This window comes from Micromys minutus, assembly GCF_963924665.1.
Source record: "Micromys minutus genome assembly, chromosome: 2".
NCBI lineage: Eukaryota > Metazoa > Chordata > Mammalia > Rodentia > Muridae > Micromys > Micromys minutus.
The window spans coordinates 101,739,461-101,762,282 of record NC_137971.1 but is presented as its reverse complement, the minus strand read 5'-3'; the positions used below and the strand labels follow the sequence as shown (position 1 = coordinate 101,762,282).

At 40.9% G+C, this 22,822-nt stretch overlaps 1 protein-coding gene across 19 annotated transcripts in view; it reads left to right on the top strand.

Moving 5' to 3' along the window:
- The window catches only part of DLG2 (discs large MAGUK scaffold protein 2), a gene marked incomplete at both ends in the record, with an annotated part of 1,874,976 nt that overhangs the window by 1,555,427 nt on the left and 296,727 nt on the right, over positions 1-22,822 (top strand). For all 19 annotated transcript variants that reach the window (XM_080912637.1, XM_080912640.1, XM_080912639.1 and 16 more), the window contains one exon: positions 10,328-10,484. In XM_080912637.1, coding sequence (XP_080768763.1) covers positions 10,328-10,484 — 157 coding nt within the window. The remainder of the gene's footprint in view (positions 1-10,327; positions 10,485-22,822) is intronic.

Genomic DNA, 22,822 nt, shown 5'->3' with positions numbered 1-22,822 from the left:
GATTTCCAATGATCACGCCATAGGACGCAAAGCAGTGGATTGGCATTTATTGAGCACTTGCTGTATGGTCTTAGTGCCTAATATTTTGTGTAAATTTGTATTTATAACACCGTGAAATAAATACTATTATTCACAATTTATACCAACAGTAAAGATGATTTTAAAAGTCCCCTAGATTGGACTGGTAGGATGGCCCAGGGAAAGGACTGGTGCAGGAATGAGGTCCTGATTTAAATCCCCAGAGGCCATATAAAGCCAGATAGGGTCCTTTGCATCTGTAATCCCAGAATGCCTGGGATGGGGGGTGAGGACATGACACTTCTGGGAAGTTAAAAGGCTGGCTGCTATGGTATGTGTGGCAGAGAAATGAAAATAAAAACAGGAAACCCTGTCTGCTGTCCCAAACACTGTGGAAGGCAAGGACCAGTATCTTAAGTTGTTCTCTGAATACCACGCATGGGTAATGGCATACATGTATCCATGTTTACACACACACAGACACTCACACTCACACACACACACACACACACACACACAGAGGGGGGGGAGGGAGGGAGGGAGGGAGGGAGGGAGAGGGAGAGAGAGACAGAGACAGACAGAGACAGAGAGACAGACAGAGAGAGACAGAGAGACAAGGACAGGGACAGAGACACAGAGATAGAAATGTACTTTTCTAGATTTTTCGCCTATTAATAAGAGCACGATTCAAACCCAGCTCTATTACTCTCTGAATACTGTGCCACGGTTTCACAGCACAGCAGAATACGTTCACCCGATAGTTTTGTGGGGTAATTTTAAATCTCACCTAGTACCTAACAATTATACTATACTTACCCACACTCCAGGCCTGTCATGACTATCTGGCAGAAGCTAATCTGCCTTCTGTTCCTTACCTAAAAGTCCAGCATAGATCTCCAACTCAGAATGCCAAAATCCTTAGCACATCCTTCAACAAAATTCCTCTTTCTGCTTGGCTGGCTGTTTGAGTGAATGTGTGGTGTGCGTTGTGCTGAAGTCTTCGAGGACCCAGCTCATGAAGCTATGTGACATGAGCAATAATTTCTCAAGAGCTCTGAAGCTCGCTGCACTTGGCTTCCACGTGCCCATCCTTCCTGCTCGCCCACACAACTATGATAACACACATTTTCCCGTTATGAAAAAAAAAGACAATTCTTTAATCTACCACTGTTTCTTCTCCCTAATGCTCTCATGTGCAGGTTTGTGCTAGGAAAGAAATATAGGAAGGAAGGCTCAGAGTCTGCCTCTGCAGACACAACCTGAGAGGATTACACTTGTACTGGCCCATCATGGTAATGATCTAGTTCTTAGGTCTGAACATTTTGAAACTTAATTTTTGTCAGTGTATTCAGGGGTGGGTGAGTTCCCATGCTATACTCTTATCTTTATTTTACAATAATAATATAACTTCTCAAGATACCAGAGTATGCTCATTAGTACACTGTCCCATTAGGAAAAGTCACTATGTGAACACGTGTTTTAATGAGCACATGGCTTAGTGAGCCTAGACCTGGAGAGAGGGACATCAGCTAACAGTCTTCGTGAGCATTGCAGTTTAGCTAGGAAAGCCCGTTGGGCCTGCTTCCTGTAGTGTCCTGACATGGTGCTATCCTGATTATGTATTCATGTTTTTAACATGGAGTCAGAGCTAAAGGACATGCCCCTGTGCTGGAGATCTCTTAGTGACCCTTTCACCTATGAGCCAGGCAGACTCTCATCCCTCTCCCCAATTTGTTCATTATCTTACCTGAATCTTGTGACTTCCTTACAAACTACCCATTATTCCTGGCAGCACCCAGCTCAGAACCTGAGCTGCAGGGGACAATGTCCTGCTTCTTTCTGTTCTTTCCTTGTGGAACCACGGCACTGCCTCACTTCCCCTCAGTACTTAAGTTGCATTTTCCTTCCATGTGAAATATAGTGGTTGTGTGATTCTTATGTGCTCTGTCTGTGCTACGACGTCCCAGAAGTATAAGCAAAAACATATCAGCAACAACAACACAAATCTGAAGGAGTTTATACTTTTGTATCACATAAATTCATCATGTAGGTGAGAAGATAAATCCAGGTCCAAACAGTATCTTTGGTTTTGTTGGTTTTGTGTATAGATAGATAGATAGATAGATAGATAGATAGATAGATAGATAGGTAGGTAGGTAGGTAGGTAGGTAGGTAGGTAGGTAGATAGATAGATAGATAGATAGATAGATAGATAGATAGATAGATAGATAGAGATAGATAGATAGATATAGATATAGATATAGATGTATATATCTATATATATATATGATGTTTTGTTAGCCTGTACATCTGAGACCAGCAGAGTAGTGCTGGATCCCATAGATGATATGAATGGTTGTGAGCTGCCATGTGGTGCTGAGAATTGAACTCAGAACCTGTGGAAAAGGAACCAGTGTTCTTAAGCATGTCTCCAGGCCAACAGTGTACTTTCTTAAAGGAAGAAATTAAACCAAGCACAGCAGCTTGTGCCTGCAGTTCCATAAGTCTCAAGTCATGAGTGGAGAATCCCTTGACCCCAAGAGTTTCAATCTGGCCTTGGCAACATAGTAAGACTCCTGTGTCTCAAGTAAAATAGGTGGGGGTTGCTATTTCAACAGGAGGTAAAGACAGAGGGAGCAGTAGAGAGAAGACACCACAGATCTTGGTGTTGAAGTTAAAGCAGAAGCTAATTAGAAAGATAAGAATGGCAAGATAATGGATCATTCCAAACAAAGAAAACCTGGAGAAATTGATCCACTGATAATTGGATACTAACCCCAGAAAGCTTTGAACACCCTAGAAACAACTCACAGACTATATGAAGTTCAAGAAAAAACAAAGGCCAAAAAAAAAAAAAAAAAAAAAAAAAGTGAAAAACCATTATGCTTAATCTTTACACACCAAGCAAACTTTGACTATTTCCAGCTTACATTCTGTTTTACATGTACTTTATGCGCATTGTAACTAGTAAGATTTTAATGCACACTATCAAACCTTTAAAAAAAATCAAGTACCGACAAAAATGTATTCGTATACTTTTATGAAAAAATGCTTAAAATCTGTAAATTTATCTTTGTTTTTTAAAATAAAGTTGTTCGATTTAAAAAAAGAAATGTAAATAAATAAAATAATCAATAAAAAGAAAAAAAGAAAAAAAGGAGACCCTGGAATGAGGTATTGAGGTGTGTAACAGCCACCCAGTGGCAGGGGCTACAATGAGCAACTTTGTAGACTAAGAGAAGAGGAACCTGGTGAAGTTAGGCTTTCCTGGAGGGGTAAAGGTCATGTGATGAGGACTTTTAGATGTTATTCTTAGAAGTGTAGACAATCCAGAGGGTACACTGAAGACTTCAGAGCAGAAAAAATCAAAAGACAGTGGATAACATTCTTATCCTCCCTTAACATACGTCCTTCAGGTTTAAGTGGTCTCTTTTCTTTTTCTTGAATCCTGAACACACTTGAACCCTGTAGAATTAAAAGAAAAATCACATGGCACTCTTCTCCCCAAAACTCCCAGCTGCCTTAGAATACTCCCATGACTCCATCTAGCAGGGAACCGGAAACATCATAGAGCAGAACAAACCGGCCTTTCGTGCGTTGCCCAACACTCAGGGTTTGTCGTTACCGGGCATTTTTTAGGCCATGTTAAGGAAAAGGTGGAACTGTGTAAATGAGATTAGCTTGTTTCCAGGGGTCGTGACAATACAAGGACAGGCTCTTCTTCAGTTCCTCACTCTTTACTTTTATCTGTATTACTTTATTACCCTCAAGTCTCCGTCATGGCAGTATTCTTCTTCCTCATCTTTCTGCAATTGGCCTTCCAACCTTAGGCCATTTAATATTTACATTCACAATGCCCAACACTGAATAGGAATTCCAGAAGTGTCTGTTTTCTAACAGACTGGCTGGATGAATCAAACATCAAACTTGAATGAGTCCTTTCAAAGCATGCTGATATTATAGGTAGTAGATTCTAGCTTCTTCACGGTCCATATCCAAGATATCATATGAAAACTGCAATTAACCAATAGAAAGCACTTAACTCCATACTAAATGTTGCAGACAAAAGACTAATGGTATGGATGCTACTCTTGGGTTAACTACTATCGATGGAGAGGGATATGTGTAAACTAAGCCAGCTATATGGATATCCTTCTCTTTCTCTTCCACTCGATCCATGGAGTATCCATCCAGCTCAGTTGAAAATTGGGTATCTGATGAAAGTGACTTCCAGATGGTCACAGTCAAGAGACCTGCATGAAGTCAGGATTAAAGCAAGGGTGGGTAGAATGATGTTCCACTGTCAGTACAAAATGGCTGATAATCGTCTTGAGACCAGCTGAATTCTAGAAGAATAGCATAACAAATAAGAGACAGTGTCTCTGTATAAAAAATTATTTGCATCCTTTGTAAGTTTTTGTGTTGGTTTACTTACTTCATTATCAAGTATTTGTTGAGCACTCTAGGTTAAACTACGATTACACCCCAGGACATTATGTCCAGTCTGGAAGCTACAGGGCTCACAGAAATAATGCTTCACGGATATTTTAGACATTAGATTATCAGACCTGGAGTCATTCCTTGACACTAAATATGTAGACAAGAGGATGCTGGCTTGAAGTGGTTGCAACCACATCATCACAAAGAAGATGAGTCTTCAGCAATTGTACTAAAAAGAGAACAAACAGAGATAAGGAATAATAGAGCAAAGGGGGAGATTATTCTAGAGCTAGAGAAAGAGAAGGGTAGAAATGGCACTGAATAGACTTCTAAGTCAGGATGTCAACCCCATCTGTACTGAACAGGTATCTGATGTGTCATAAAACTTCCCGTCATGTCACTCACTCTGGCAGCCCAGCTGGGTCTGTAAGCAAGCAGGGCAGAGTTGGAACTGCATGGTGCGCTCATTTGCTTTTTAATCTTTGTTGGTTTAAAATGCTAGACATTCTACATAAAATCTAGATTCTTGGCTTATCTATAAAAGAACCTGGAGACAGAGGCAATGTTCAAATAAGACAATTTCTCCTTGAGGTCATCATCTAGAGTTAGCTACTTTCAGCCCTCTTTAGATGAAAGGTGCCACAATCCCTCTCAGCCCTCTTCAATTTCCTAGACTGTCTTTACCATCCCTGTTGTGTATGCATTTTCCATCCCCAGATTACAAACACTAGAAAGGAGGGAAGATATTTACATAAATGATTATAATCTGAAGTGTAGGCCTAAGTCGCTGTGGGAGTGTGTTCTTTCTCACAGTAACCATTTTCCATATTCTTTTGGACTGTCAAGTCTCTTGCTGTGCTGGGGAAGTGCTTATGCCTGGTCTCCAGTACACACTCTAGTGAAGGATGTGTGAGCTAGCAGCCACCCTGAAATGCTGCACTCCCATTACATATGCAAAGCACCACGCCCAAGGAATACATGACACATGGAGACCAGTATCTGCATACCCCAAGACCAAGTTCTCAATACCAAGAGATTTATTTGCCCCAGAGAAACAAAAGGCAGAGAATGGAAAGGAAACAAGGGAGAGGTGGAGGGAGTGTTTGTCCCAGAGGACAAAGGACTGCCTCTGGATAGAGAAGAGACAGCCAGCCATGGCTCATAAAAAAACTGGCTTATAAAGGTAAAGGGGGAAACCCTATGCTAGGATGAGGTGTTTAATTTTAAATGAGCATGTTAACCAGGTGAGTCAAAGGGGGCTTTTGGTGGCAGAACTTCATTACTTCAATAGCTGGATGGACCTTGGTAGTCAGACTCAGGAGGAGGAAGTGGTCAAATAAGGGAATAAACCATGGTGCCAAGCTTTAGGAATATAAGCCACTGGTTTTCAGCAAGACAGAGGAAATGGGAAGAAGGACAAGGCCTGCCAGAGCCACATGCTTGAGCAGACTAGTGTCCCTTCACATGTACCTGTCCATTCCTCATTAATCTTCACTCATATTTAATAGACAATCATATTTAAAATAAACATTGAACATAATAAAACCAACAAACAAGAAGTCTCTAAAAGCTAGAAAGAAGTGTAAAGAAGAAGGAAACTCTCCCAAAGAAGGCCTGAAAGGGCGGTAATGAGTTGCTGAGACACTCACTGTGTTCTTGCATCTTTTATATACTAGATAAAATACTGGAGAGCCTACATTATGCAATTGCCAAGAGCCACAAACAAACCAAAACCAGAAATTCAACCCTTTCTCTCCAGACTAAGTTCTGAGGGAAGGGTGAGTTAGCAAGGAAGAACTGTGATTATTTTTTTAATTTTTTATAAATATATTTTAATCATATTCTTTACCTTCCTTCAAGGTCTGCTAGATCCTCCCCACACCCCTACCCATCTGTTATATGACAAGTCTTTTTCTGGTGAGACACAACATACCAGTTTATTCACCCCAGATAGGAAGCCTACAAAAGACCGAAGTACAGATTTTACTGAAGTCCGATGTCCAACTTGGCTTTATTTGGGATTACTTACAGGAGTATATGTAAGGGGTTACTTGCAAGAGCAGATTTGACAATGCTTCCCTGGCCCTACCTTAGCCAAAGATAAAAGAAATAAAGCCTCTCACCCCCGTGCTATTATGGGTTTGCCCAGAGTAGTAAGCTTATCTCCACTTCTACCAAGCAACTATGAACATCTTTTATAAGCAATCTCTCCTCTTACATCCTCCACTGAGCTAAAGTCAGTAAATAGAATGAAAACTGAATTTCCACCCTGCCCAGAATCAATGAAGCAGAAAGATGAAGAGGAACGGTGTACTACTTTTGTGTGATTCAAATAAGAGATTTTCCCCCATAGGCTCCTGTAGTTAAGCACTTCCTCCCTAGTTGGTGGTCCTTTTTGAAGAGGTTATGAAACTTTTAAGAAGTAGAGCCTTTGCCAGCAGCAGCACTTGGGAGAACAGGCCCTGCACCTCTCCTGAGCTGGCCCTGATGGCAGGGTGAGGGTAGCTGGCCCTGATCTGCAGTGAAGTAGCAGAGGCACAGAGATGGTACCCTGCACTCTCTCACCCCTCCTCACCAATGCCAGTCCAGAGCTGGCCCTGGTGTCACCAGGGAAGGAGAGATGGCCCTGCCCTTTACCATTCTAACACAGTAGAGAGTAAATTCAGTTACTGTGTCTGTGGTTTATTAGCACAATACAATAAATCCACCTGGGCAAGAATTTTCATGTAGTTTGCAAACATTCTGAGAGCGCACCCACCTAGAAAAGTTCAAGGTAGAGTTGTTGCTTATCCAATGTTTATAGAATATAGTAAGTATGCATGTCAATTTGCCTATAACTATATACCATATCTACTTATAGTTCAAGCGGGACTGTACATTTTACATTCTTATAATGAGCTGCAACATAGATCTATCATTTTAAGTATAGAATTGTTATTGCAAATAAACCCTTATATCATTTGCATAAAGAAATATTGGGTGGTTTCTTACTATCCATATATCATTGAAAGGAAAATAAAACTTTAGTTATTGGAATTGAGATGTTTAGAAGAGAAAAATAGATGACAGAATGGCTCCTTGGTCAGTCTTAGGCTGACAGAACACATTTTTAAAATTACTGTTAAGGAAAATTGAATGAAAAGCTGGTGAGATGGTTCAGCTGATAAATGTTACCCAACTTGCACTAACCTTATGATATAGGCTGATCCTTAGAACCCATAATAAAATGAAGGAACTTATTTTCCAAAGCTGGTCTGGCCTATACACAGACATGCACACACACACGAAAACAGAGAGGAGGGGAGATGGAGAAATAACCCAGTCACAAAAGAACACTCAAAGTATGTACCCACTTATAAGCGGATTCTAGCCCAAAAAGCTCAAAATACCCAAGAAACAATCCACAGAACTTAGGAAGCTCAAAGCAAAGAAAGACCAGAAGGTGGAAGCCTCAGTCCTTCTTAGAAAGGAGAACAAAAAGTTCATGGGAAAAAATAAAGGGACAAATAGAGGAGAAGGGATTGGAGAAAAGACCATCCCCATATGCAGCAACTAAACCCAAGCACTATTGCTGATGCCAAGTAGTGCTTACTGGCAAGAACCTGATATGGATGCCTCCTCAGAGACTCTGCAAGAGCCAGACTGATACAGATAAGGATGCTTTCAGCTAACCATCAGACTGAACATGAGGACCCCAATGAAGGAGCTAGAGAAAGGACTGAAGGAGCTGAAAGGGTTTGCAACCCCATGGGAAGAATAAAATGATCAACTACCCAAACTCACCACAACTCCCAGGGACTAAAACACCAACCAGTGAGCACACATGGAGAGACCCATGGCCCCAGGTGCATATGCAACAGAGGATGGCATTTTCTGACATCAATGGGGGAAGAGGCCTTTGCTCCAGTGAAGGCTCATTTTCCCAGTGTAGAGGAATGCCAAGGTGCTGACGTGGGAGAGGGTGGTTGGGAGAGGAAGCACCTTCATGAAGGCAATGGGAGGGGAAAGGGATGGAAATGGAAATGCAGAGAATATCCAATCAAAAAGTGAAAAAAGAAAAGAAAAAAAAATGAATAAACCTTCTGAAATCTGTATCATGGGTATGGTTTGTTTGGTTTTGATTAGTTTTGGTGGGTTTTGAGTTTTGGTTTTGTTGGGAACTTCAATTCACATTTGTTTCCATTCGCTTCCGAATATTTCCAGTATCTCCACAGGGGTATGAGAGCATTAGCTGGAACTGGCAGTGGGTAATCATGTTTATCCTCTCAGGCCCACCTTCTCTTCTGCCAGTTACTCAGTAGCTCTCCCTCTCTCTCTCCAGTGCCTCACCCTTCTACATAGTCTCCTCTGTCCTTCTCATCCTCACTGCAGTCAACCTTTCTCCAACTGTTACGTTTCACACCTGGGTTTCTTGGAGGACATTCCTGCTGTGGTAAATGTTAAGAAAGAGAATTTACCTAAACTGCATCATTAGAGCCATGTAGCATCAGTGGGGTATTTTCATCTCAGCAGTGGCCACCCTCCTGGCTAGTCTCTGTCTATAGCAGTCTCTCCGCTGAGGACCAAGCTCATATTCCCAGCACCCCAATGGTTTTATGGCACCACGCCAAGATACCACCATCTATCCTCTGGCTCCAGTTGTTAGCCACCCACTCCAGGCTGTCTCTCTGCCAGCCAGGAATTCTGTTCACATTCCCTGCAACTGCTCCCTGTGGTCACCATCACAATTTCCACCAACCCAACACATTCAGAGACTTGTAAGTTAGCAACAGTTTTATCTCAGATTTTCTCAGTAAATTACAGTCCACACAATAAACTCAGAGCCAATCTGCCCACCTAGATAAGACAAACTGTCCTATAATAATCCGACCCTGTGGGTATACAGAGCCACGAGGAGATGACTCATCTTCGTCCTCCATCTTGCCTCTCTTCCTCCTCTTTTGTCACTTCTCTCTCCTTTTCAAAACTCTGTTTTTGCCTATTATTTTCCCCCTCATCCAATCATAGGCCTTGTCTTATCTTGTGCCTTCTTTAATTTCAGCCACCCATTCTAACTGGTCTTTCTGTCTCCCATGACATCAGCAGCTCAACAGTATATATGACCACATGTTAATCTTCTTCATTTAGATACTCTTGGTGACTCAGAGATTCCTGGATATTCCACCACCTGCAAGGTTCAATCTGATTCCTCTTTCATCAAAACTTTGTTTCTTAGCCTTTCCATTCTGCTGACTACTTTATGATCAATATAATATTACAGACTTTTTAAAAAAAAATAATTATTTATTTTATATGTATGGGTACACTGCCACTTTGTTCAGACACATCAGAAGAAGGCATCAAATCTCACTACAGATGGTTGTGAACCAGCATGTAGTTGCTAGGAATTGAACTCATGACCTCTGGAAGAGCAGTCAGTGCTTTTAAGTGAGCCATCTTTCTAGCTCTAACTCACACACACTCTCTCTCTCTCTCTCTCTCTCTCTCTCTCTCTCTCTCTCTCTCTCTCTCTCTCTCTCTGTCTCTCTCTCTCTCTCTCTGTCTCTCTGTCTCTCTCTCTCTCTCTCTCTCTCTCTCTCTCTCTCTCTCTCTCTCTCTCAAGAAAAACTGGTATTTTGGGAATGGTGTTACATAAGATGTTGATCATTGTGATGAGAATTCAGATAAACTCCTCTTATGATACCTTTCATAATATGCAAATGCATTTTACTATGGCAAGCCACTGTCAGTGTAGTAGGTGATGAATATTTGGTATCGCATGTTACAACAAAGTAAAAAAAAAAAAAAAAAAAAAAAAAAAAAGACAAGCAGAATCTGAAGGTCTGAGAATGGTCACCCCATGAGCTGTGTTCTCCATTTGTTTCTACAGGGAGCCCCGCAAGGTAGTCCTTCATAAAGGCTCCACTGGCCTGGGCTTCAACATTGTGGGCGGGGAAGATGGAGAAGGTATTTTTGTATCCTTCATTCTGGCCGGTGGACCAGCAGACCTGAGTGGGGAGCTCCAGAGAGGAGATCAGATCTTATCGGTGAGTATGTCTCTTTAAGACCCTTTCTGTCTACATCCAGCGTCATCCATGAGGAAATCACTTTCATTACAAAGGGAGATGTTTCACAGCCTCCAGGACATTGTGGTTTAAATGGCCCATAGGTACAGGATGCTTGTCCCTTCTTCTGGATAAGGGTGGAGGTCCTGCTGTCTTCTTTTACATTGTAAAGTGTATCTGCATGCAACAGAATACTGAGAAGCAAGCCTCATTTACCTGGCATACTGCTCACTTATTAAAATACAGTCTCCACAGAACTTGTGAGCACACTCCTAAAACTTTGGTTTTATAGTACTTTGGTGCACATAAATATATGATAAAATAAAAGAATGCTACATGGTGTGGCAAGGGTGACATGTGGCAGGGTGCAGAATTTGCCTAAGTTCAAGAATTACTAGCAACAAAATACATTAAAACTTAAAAACAAAAAAGAATTACAGGTAACAACCTTTTAAGCATATATTATTTGTTAATAAGTTTATTAAAGTGATATTTAAGGTCACTTTACAAAGGTGTCTGATAAACAAAAAGCTGTAACTACTTAGTGTTGCAACTTAATGTGTTTAGAAGTGGACACATTTCAATGAATCTCTCAGCATAATGTACCTTCATAAACATATCCACCATCTCTACTAGCTCCTAGTACTTTATCTGTGTGTTATCACTTATAATGCACATAAATCATATCTAGTCTATTAAAATATTTTAATGGGCCTGGAGAACTGACTCAATCTGTAAACTGCTTGCTTGCAAACACTAGGAATTGAGTCCAGATCCCAGGACTCATGAAAAACTGGAAAAATGGTGCATACCTGTAATCCCAGTGCTCAGAAGGTGGAAAGAGAAAGGTCTTTCAGTAGAATGACAGAAAAAAATACCTAGTGTCAGCTTCTGGTGTACACATACATACATACATACACACACACACACACACACACACACACATACACATACTACAAAAATAATTAAATATAAAATATATACAATATTATATAACTCCAGGTACTATGCTGAAATTGTAATGTAGACTTGGAGCACTTCTTCATCATTCATAACTATAAAATTAATTTTTACCACAAAAAATATCTCCCCATATTTATATAAGAGAATCAGGCCCTCCAAGGTTGAGTAACCTGTCAAAATTTATCAAGTTAATATATATACAATTAATTTTCTGTTTATAAAATCTGAGTGAAGTTTCCTCCCTTGCCTGTTCTTCCTTCTACTTTTCCTTCTGCCTTGCTTTCTTTTACTTTCTCCTGTTTCCACTGCTTCCGCCCTGGTGTGGTAGATGGTTAAGTTCAAATAGTTATAATCATATTAGGGTTTTAACAACCATGTAAATAATAGAGAATTATATGTGGATTATGGCTTTATAGAGGTTTATGGTTCGTAGCTCAATGAAGCACATAGTTTTTGTTTTCATTGTATACTCAGAAAAAAAGTTTTCACTTTATAGCTATGATTAACAGAATTTTCCACATTAACTTGTTAGCCATTATTTCAATTCTCTAAAACAAAGGTGCAAATATCCCCCCATTTCTATTGCTACCTCTTTTTTTCTCTCCCCATACTTTATACTCCTTTCTCTCACTCATGTACACTCACACACACACACACACACACACACACACACATGTATGCATAGTTTCCCTGAATAGTACACAGCAGTTGACCTAAATACAGACAGTACCCAGAAGTCTGCATGGACAGTCTGACCATGCCTTGTGTGTGACGACAGCTTTCCTACATATTCATACCTCTGCCATCCGAGAGTTTGCAGTTCAGTGGATGCTGAGTCTGAGAGATGTGATATGAGGTCTTACACCAGGAACATTTTCTACCATCCACGGGCTGAACTACATTGTTGTCTCTTAAATGATCCACAAGACATGCCAAGCATTCAGGCTTATTGCCAATTTTGGTTTACACGACTAGTTCTTCATTACCTGGTAAGATTTCTGAAGGACAAAGTTTCATGTCTTAAAGGAGTTTTCATTCTCAACATTTGGCACAGTGATGGACTCGTAGCCTTTGCAAAAGAGGTCATTATAGCCTGGAAGTCCAATTCTAAAATCCTCCATCATCCCAAAGGAAATTGGGGTCTGGATGGATATCCTGCCATCAAATCACAGTCAAGACTCACGTGGTCCCTGCACATTTTGGAACAGAAACATTTTCACATGAATTATGCTGTGCCAATCCTTAAGGAGTTGCCAACTCTCCTGTTTCTCCCACTTTCCAGGAAAGGATAATCTGAAAGAATAAATGATTTCTTCAGCTCCATCAGTCCTGATTATACAGTTAGATTCTTAACTTCTCTTGACCCAAAGTAGGAGTCCTCTCTATATACAGCAGTCTTCAAGATTCTGCCAACAGAATACAGACATACTTTGATGCTCACTACTCTGATTGCATGCTGTGGTTAAAACCTAAAGGGTTTTTACTCAGGCCATATTTATAGCTAATTTAATCCTATGACCATACCATACATTATTATGCTCAGATTTAGGATGATAAAATGAAGGAGATATCAAATTCTTTACTTCTACTAAAGTAGGAGACCTAAGGAGCCATAGGTTTTGTCATTTCTTCTACACAATATAAAAAAACAAAGAATCTAAGAAGAGTAGTTGATTCAAAAGAAGATAACTCAAAAGTATTTCTGATTTTGAAAAATAGATGTATCTGTTCAATATCAGGACCACAGATCAAGTAAGGCAACCAACCAGAATTATAGTATTGGATATTACAATTCATAGAACATGAGAGTCTCTGGAGATCTGATGGTATATTCTTTATTATGTGCAATGTTTGAAAAAGCAGAAAATATCATCTGAAAATTATTTCCCATTAGAAAGGAAGAGGGAACTTTTTTTAAGCTTGTTTGAGTTTATTTAACTTTCAGTAGGAATTATCTAACTTCAAGTCAAGTACTATGATTTGATTGAGTAACTATTAGAGAAAACAATGATTGTTTAGAGGCTATGATGATATGACAGATAAGAAGGAAATTAGAATAATAAATAGTGGAAGGTGAAAGATACAGAATTTTGCACTCACAGCGTAAGCTGGACAGTAAGAGCAAGGGTGCATTCCCAAAAAACACAAAGCAGCACTCTTACCAATCAAAGTAAATAAAAACTTTAATTTCCAAATTATTCAGGTTAACAGTAACCTAGAAAGTTCAGATGGAGGGAAGAGGGTTTAGAGTACATTTTGCTCTCAGGCACTCTTCTTCACATATAAGAGAGCTGTTTAGTAAACAGTATTCTTGGGATCAAGGGCAGAGTATCCACTCTAGAATAACTCCATCATGCAGACCTTTCCTGGTAATGTATTTGATAGTGGCTTTCAGTACAACAGCCTTAGTGTGTTAGCTTTTGTGTCCCCCCTCTTTTCTTCCCACTGTCTACCTCTCTCTCCCTCTGTATTAATCAGGGATTTCTAGAGTTTCAGAATGTATGTAATGTCTTTCTAAGTTGAGGGAATTTATTAGGATGAATTACAGTCTGTAGTCCAACTCCCCAACAATGGGCAGCTGTGAATTGAAAGACCAAGAATCTGGTAGTTGCTCAGTCCCACAAAGCCAGTTGTTTCAGCTGCTCTTCTATAGATTCCAACAGATGTGCTGGCTAATAAATGAAAGTAGCAAAGAAGAGTGAATCTTCTTCCTTCCAATATCCTTATGTAGGTCTCCACCAGGCCTGGATCTGGGACTTGCTTTGCCTCAGGCTGACCTTGAACTCAGAGATCTCCTTGTCTTAGTCTCCTGGGATTAAAGGCCTGCACTACTTGCCTGGGCCTAAGCTTTTTGTAGCCACTATGCCTCGAGATCTCCATGCCATGATCCAGGTCAAAAACCTGTATCTTCCAGCCTCAATATCTGAATCATAGGTGTACGTTCCAGTTCCGGATTATACTTCATTCCAGATATAGTCACATTGACAGCCAGGAATAGCCCATTACACCCTTTCTCTCCACTTCCGAAATTAACATTTAAAATGCTACATATCACATGGCAAATCTTCATTCAATTTTACTATCACTGGTAACAACTCTAAATTAAGATTGATTTCAATACAATTGTTTTTAGTTTTTGAGAACAGCTGCATGTATACAATATATTTTCACCAAGTTCACCCCCCCCCCTCGTCTCCTACTTCTAGCCCAATTCCTGTCACTCCAAACTTCTTGTCTTCCTTTTTTTAACTCAATTATATTCGTGATGTAAGGCCACCCACTGGAGCAGTGACATCCTACCAGAAACCTATCCCTACAGAAAAATAACTGTCCCCCAGCAGCATGACTGGCTCAACCTTGTGTGGGTTTTATGGGCCTCCCTGCTGCAGTGAATTCCTGAGTGCAGCAGACAAGTCATTGCCAGATGACACTATTTCCCATCACTCCTCCCAACTTCTGGCTCTTTCAATCTTTCTTCCCTCTGTCTATAACATTTCTTGAACTTCAGCATAAGAGGGTTGATATAGTTATTTCTGATGTTTGTAAAGTAAGGTAGAATTGATCTGGCTTGGATTATTCCTTCTTTCAGACAGGGTTTAGACTAAGTCTGTATCCCCCACAAAGAATGTTTCGAGGAATAGTTGTAGTGTGTTGTTACCATAGTTACTTAGCATCAAGTGTCTTCAATTGAAGAATGCGGCAAAACATCTGTGTACCAGTGTTCCCTGGGGATGATATCCTGAATACAGATAAATGGCTTTTCCAAACGTCTTTAACCACAAAACCCTTCCATAAAACATACCTTGAAGGACAGTAAGGTGAGAAGTGTGGGGTGGATAATTTTATAGTTCCCAAAGTTAACCATTTGTTATATTCCTTTTTGCTATTTTTCAACTTAGCATACAATGTAATGGGTTTCATCAGGACACCCTCATCTACATACACCAAGGCACATTGTTCCTTGTCCCCTTCCTCCACTGCCCTCCCCTATCCCACCTGCCCCATCTTTCTAGCCCCCTTCAACTTCTCCTGTAAACCTCCCTAGTTCTGCTTTTAACACAGAGGAATGTCATTTCCTTCTCTCTGCTCCGCATTCAGACACAGGATGGCAGGTGCCATCTAGTGTTCAGTGTGTGCACGTCAGCTGAACCTGGAGACTTGAATCATCAACTAGTCAGGTTCCACAGTGGAGATTTATTCCTGCCCTCCATCACAACTACAGTTCAGAAGAAGTTCAGACAACGAAGGATTTTTAAAAGTCATCACCCCAGATTAAATCCCATATGTCTATTGTAGGTGATCTTTTCTATCTAATTCCCCCTTGTGTATTTTATTTCTTAGAGATTCATTGTACAAAGAATTCCAATCAAGCACCCATCAGACAAATACATTAACCAGCACAGTGACCTTCTTGTGCACTTTTTCTACAGAAGGAAAAGTAGTAATGCTTCTGTTATTGTTTGTTTCAGTGCTTTGCTAGGAAAAAAATAAAAGTGAAACCAAGCATGTTCTTAAACCTGAAAAATCCAGGAGCACAAAACCATCATCTCCTGAGGGTCTTCCTTCTGCTTTATAACAGAAAAGAGAATATTATATGACAGCACAAAATGAGCACACAAGATATGCAAACAAGCAGTCTGTGTGAGGACACACAAATGTACAGCCTACGGAATGTATGCCTCTTTCTATAAAGCCATTAGTGCTAAGATGATTACCCCATCTCATCCTAATTGTCTCCCAATGGCCTGGCGTTTGTTAACATACAAATTTAAGGAATTAATTTACAACATATGACCTCTGACATTTAAGCAGGCATTTAACCCCTAGCATTTCAGCTCTGCCCTTAAGAGACCTTTATTTCTGTTGGTTGCCAATGCACGCAAATGCCCCCAATCACATACACCCTTTTAGCCTCTGGAAAGGAAAGTCTTTTTTAAAATCGTATCATAGCCTTTCTTGACTTCTCTAAAGCCTTCCTACGGCTTTCCATTGTCCTCAGATGCTAACAGGTTGATGTGGTATGCTAGGCAGCGAAGGCTCTGGCTTCGGCCCAGCATTAGAGCCCCACGTGAACTTCTTTCTCTGTACTCACACTTCCGCCACCTGGGCTTTTCCTTCACCTCTAGCTGTGTGTTTTTAAAAATACCTGTGGTCTGGGTTCAGTCCTGCAGTCGGTCCATTCAACTGCCATATCACAACTGCAGGATTATAAGTAGGGTTCTAAGTGACACAGGAAGGCTCCAACAGTTACTTACTAGCTGTCAAGAAGCATTTGCCAACCATTAGATATGCAGGGTACCATCAGGACACTCAGGAGCAGAGCAGCACCCGAAGCAGCTGATGGTGAGAGCAGGAAGCTAATTCTTGGGGGTCAGTGCGGCTCCAAGCTAGAAAGTCACGTGACTTTCTTTTTCTATTAAATGGAAGTGGTCATTTCCTGACATATCCTAAAGATCCAATGAGAAGCAAGGACTGAACAATAGCCCTAGTGTGCTAGGCTCTCTCATGCTATAGAATTCCTCTGGCTAGAAGCTTTGAGTAAATGAGGCTCTTTATTAGCTGGGGAAGGACTGGCGACCTGCATTCACCATGCTTCCTTGGAGAAACATCCACCATTCTCTTGGAATCTTAGCTGTGTAACACATAGTAAAAGAAAAAAAAAAAAACTCAATAAACATCATGGCAGAGAGAATCACAGAGAACACTGCTCCTTTCCAGTTATACCCATTAAGTCCCACTTATTCAGCGTGCCATTGTCACATATAACATAGCTCCAGTGAGAAGATGTCGCAAACAAAGCACAGCAGTGATCATGACCTATGGTAGGCATCCCACAGGATGCCTGCTGAAAGGCTCAGCTGTCAATAGCCTTCTAAAACTCAGAATTCAATTCATGGAAACTAGGACCATTTCGTCTCAAAGTGGTACTTCCACAGTGTGCCCATATAACACCAGATCTATGAAAAGTGTCCATGATCCAGCAATGAATGAGAGAAACCCAGCAGAAATAAAGAGACCATGGAAGTGTTAAATTCCTGATGAATTTAAAGACTCCCCTGTCCATAGAATACAGATTATTATATGAAGTGTGTTTTGGAAATTCGGCCTTAAACTAATCTCCAGAAAACTCTCACATGTGTTTGCTTTGGGAGAAATAAGATTTATACTGTAAAGTCCTTACAGGGCATCCAGTAATTGAATAAAGAGACTAAATGCTGAGAACATAAAGTGTACTTTATGTCCTTGGTGATCATAGTGCTGCTTGAAGAACCAGACACACACTGCCTTCCAACATGGAAAGCTAAGGGAAAGTACCAGACCCGCTGAGGCCAGTGTAGGAACGTGGGGAGATTTGTACAATCTACAAAGATTTCCTACAAAGGGGGCCTAGAGGCAGAAGAAATAACAGAGAATATGAGATAAAACACCTAACACCATTTGAAGAATCTCTTCACACAAAGCTCTGCACAGTCTCTTGAGTTCCCCACAAACAGTAGGTTGACTTGAAGTTTCAGTGAAATTCAAGTAATGTGACTGAGAGCCTGCAGATCATCGGTGCTGAACATGGTGTTTGAACGCTATTGCTTCTGGTTTCAAACTGATACCCTTATTGCAACTCGAAACTTCAGAAAGGAAATTAAATGTGGTACTTCGTTTATACCTGGGACTATCCATGCTCAAATTTCAGTTGTTGAGGGAAAAAAATAATTCTTACTGTAATAGACCACTTATGAAGAGATGCATGAACTTCCGGAGTTTGTGCCTCTGGACTCCAAGATATTTCCAAGCACCACCATGATTCTTGGAAGCATCACTCAAGATTTATGTCATGTTTACATATTCAAAGCCCCTTAACGTGGGCACCATCTTGCCTTTATTGCATCTTTAGGATATGTTGAGAAATTGTCACTTCCATTTTATAGAAGTCGAAACTGAAGTGACTTTCTAGCTTGAAGCCAGACTGACCTCAAGTGACAGTATCCACCAGATGCTAAGTGGTGCCGCTCTCTGCCCTTGAGTGCCCCCAGTGGTGGCCTGTGTATCCTGCTGGTGTTCTTGGCTTCAAGCAGAACCAATAATGAGAAAAAATAAATTTGCTAGAGAAGTAATTGATAACTCATAGGACCTTAGAAAGTTGTAAGAAATGCAGCTCAGTGTCCAAAGAGGAAACCCTGCAGGTGCCAGGAGCTTGATGATGCTCCAGCAACAGTACAGGAGCTTGATGATGCTCCAGCAACAGTACAGGAGCTTGATGATGCTCCAGCAACAGTACAGGAGCCTGATGATGCTCCAGCAACAGTACAGGAGCCTGATGATGCTCCAGCAACAGTACAGGAGCCTGATGATGCTCCAGCAACAGTACAGGAGCCTGATGATGCTCCAGCAACAGTACAGGAGCCTGATGATGCTCCAGCAACAGTACAGGCGCTTGATGATGCTCCAGCAACAGTACAGGAGCCTGATGATGCTCCAGCAACAGTACAGGAGCCTGATGATGCTCCAGCAACAGTACAGGAGCCTGATGATGCTCCAGCAACAGTACAGGAGCCTGATGATGCTCCAGCAACAGTACAGGAGCCTGATGATGCTCCAGCAACAGTACAGGAGCCTGATGATGCTCCAGCAACAGTACCAGCAACAGCAAGAGGGCCATTTGCACCCAGGCAAAAATGCTCTGCAAAACTCTCTTCCTTTCCCTCTCTGGTATAGGATGCTAGCTAGATCTCAGCCCCTGCCAGTGATGAGGGTAAAGAAATCTGCCCCATCCAGTGTCTCTAAGGAAACAGAAATGTTTTCCTTCCCACCTTGGATTGTTTTAAAACAGGAAAGATCTGAGATCTTTGGGCTTGCCAAGCTTCACAAAATGAATTTCAGATCTGCAGAGTTAACAATCATAATTACCCCTAAAACAATAGGAATTTCTTCTGGAGTGTGATCTACACCGAAGCCTGAAAAAACTGAAAGAACTAGACAGGGTGACAAAATGGGCCTAAATACTGGGAAAAGACATGGTTTGGCTGTTTTTGTCTTGCATATCTAACTTCTAAGATTCATAAATTCATAAGATTCACATGCCTTGCATAAGGCCACACAGTAAGAGTACTAGTCTACCCAACTTCAAAGTCAGTGCTGCTTCTTTTTAAAACCATTCACACCAATTTCAGTCATATAATTCTGCAACTTACAACCTTTCTATAGGTTCCCACTGCCTTTTAATCTAAGAACCCTCAGTTAATGACAGTCAATACACATATCTGCTGTGTCTGTGTGTACAGGTGTGGGTGAATAGGTGTGGGTTCATATTTAAGTGCAGATGTGTGCACGCCCTTGCATGTGTGGAGGCCAGAGGTCAGTCTCAACTGTCAGTCCTCAGATGCTGCCAAACTTGCTTATTGAGACAGGGTCTTTCTCTAGACTGAATCTCTCTGATTAGGCCAGGTTGGTCATCCAGGAAGCTAGGGATGTCTGTATCTCCCCAGGCCCAGCATGTCACTACACCTGGCTTCTAGATGATGTGAGGTTAACACACCTAGGACCTAGACAGAAAGTCAGGAGATCCAGACAATGTCCTCATGCTTACATTGCAAGCACATTACTAACCCTCTTTATAATACTGGAGCTAATCCATCAATGGAAAGGCTATATAACTATAGAAGTTATGCGCAGAAGAAGAGAAAAATATTTTGTGTATAATTACAATCTTATTTGATAATATGTGGTTTACTGAATACCCCATTGCCAAGAACCAGCCTCAGCTTGGAAAGGGAGACCTGAGGAAGGAGTGTTTGAGAGTGGCAGAAGAACAACTCAAAGTCAAGTCCTGGGTACATGCTAACAGCTTATGTTGTACTTGAGACAGCTTTCTAGATAGATCTCTGTTTGAGACACTCTCCGCCAGAGACAGCTATCTAAGGCTAGGAAAAAATTCTGAAAGCTCTCTGGATAGCTCATGGGCTTCCCAACTGAAGTCAGAAAGGCTGCCAGAAAAAAAAAATTCCTTGGACTTTCTGACCAAGTCAGAAATTCTATTACAAAAATTCTAAAAGAGCTGTAAAGAAATTCTAAAAGAGCTGCATACTCTATCCAAGCAGCTCTCTCTGGGTTCTCCAAAGACCAAAACCAAGTCTTTTATTTACATATCAATTCAGTCATTTGTTCCAGGTTTCCTTTTGACTATCCCTTGAATCAACATCCCAAGACCTTAGTCCCTCAAAAAGACAAAAGTATCTTTTTAACATTGCAAATTAATTTACAGATCTGCCTGTCTCTGTAAGCACAGGCAATAAGTTTAGATGGATGGGATCCAGCTCTGAGATAACTATTTCCACCACACCTAGGCCTAAACAAGCTCTGTACCAGGCTGACCTTGATCTCAGGAATCTGCCTGCCTTTGTAAGCACAAACAATACATGGAGCTGGGTGGGATCTTGCCTTGTGATCACTATCTCTTTATCTCCTGCCTTAATGTCTTTCTGATAAGCTAACTCATAGTCGAGCTGACACTATTCTTTTAGGTCTGGGAAGGACCTCACATAATTCATATGATGTACTGGCTGGTTTTGTGTCAACTTGACACAAGCTGGAGTTATGACAAAGAAGCCTCCATTGAGGAAATCCCTCTGTGAGATACAACTGTAAGGGCATTTTCTCAACTAGTGACCAAGAAGGGGATAGGGCCTAGCCCATAGTGGGTGGTGCTATCCCTGGGATGGTAGACCTGGGTTTTATAAGAAAGCAAAATGAATAAACCAGGGGAAGCAAGCCAGTAAGCACCATCCTTCCATGGCCTCTACATCAGCTCCTGCTTCCTGATCTGCTTGAGTTCTAGTCCTGACTTTCTTTGGTGATAAACAGCAATATGGAAGTATACACTGAATAAATTCTATTCTCTCCAACTTGCTTTTTGGTCATGATGTTCTGTGCAAGAATAAAAATCCTGACTAAGACATATGGCATCCTTATATTTTACATAGTTTAGAAATATAAATTCTTGAACTCATGCTTTCAGTGTTATTTCCCACAGCCTTAAGGGCTTTTCTGAATGTCTCATCATTTAGCATTTTGCTGAGACATTAGACACATCCTCACCTCCCAGACTCATACTCCTTCTAACTATCATGGAGTCATTAACCTTGGCAGGGAGAATATATTCCCCTAAAGAGAAACATGAAGTAAAAAATACTTTTATACAAACAAGTCTCATGCCCAGTAACCGTAAACACTTGTGGTGGCCCTCACCCTACTGGTCTGCTCCAGGAACTGAAGCCATATCACATTGTCCCTCTTGGGCCTTGGGATGCCATGGTTTGTTGCTATATTTTAAAATCTTGACTAGTGTCTGTTATTTTATGCCAATATTTAAGATTTAATAGTGAGAAACAGAATCTTTCTCTCTAGGACCCTCGCTGGGGGAAGTTAAGAGGTATAAGGATAAAGATAAATTCTTAAAAGACTTAAGAAGGGAACCAATGAAATGGCCCAGTAAGTAAAACCTACAACCAAATCTGACTGGGAGTTCAGTCCATTGAGCACATATATTAGAAGGAAAAACTGACCCCCACCCTGACATACACACACAAACAAATACACTAAATTATGTTTGTGTAGTCATTTTTTAATTTTTTATTTATTCTTCTCACATATTACATCCCAACAGCAGTTTCCTCTCCTTCCTCCTCTTCTAGTTCCTCCCCCGTCTCCCCATCTACTCCTCCTTCATTTTCCTTTAGAAAAGGACAGGTGTCCCAGGGATATCAACTAAGCATGGCATATCAAGTTGCAGTAAACTTAGGTAAGTCCCCCTTTGTTAAGACTGGGTAATGCAATCTTGTAGGAGAAAGGGGGTCCTCAAAGCAGGCAAAACAATCAGAGATAGCCCCTGTACCCACTGTTAGAAATCCCACAAGAAGACATCTGTTACATACATTAAGAGGGCCTAGGTCAGATCCATGCCTGGTGGCTCAGTTTTAGACTCAGTGAGCACCTATGAGCCCAGGTTTTTTTTTTTTTTTTTTTTTTTTTTTTTTTTTTTTTTTTTTTTTTTGACACCTCCAGCTCCTACAATCCTTTCTCCCCATCTTAAGCAGGAATTTCAGAGCTCTGCCTAATATTTGGATGTGGGTATCTGTATCTGTTCCCAACAGTTACTGGATGAAGCCTCTCTGCCAACTGAGTTAGGCATCAGTCTGGGCTCCTAGATTGATTGCTCTCTGGTGGAGCAGTGGACTTCTGCCGGATTAATTAATTTTCTAAAGCATAGAAAACTTGGATAGCATACAAGAGAAATTAAGAAAGCCTTAGATAGAAGAGGAAAAGCTTAGGCAGATGCTGCACAACTGCACCAGGTGATAAAATTA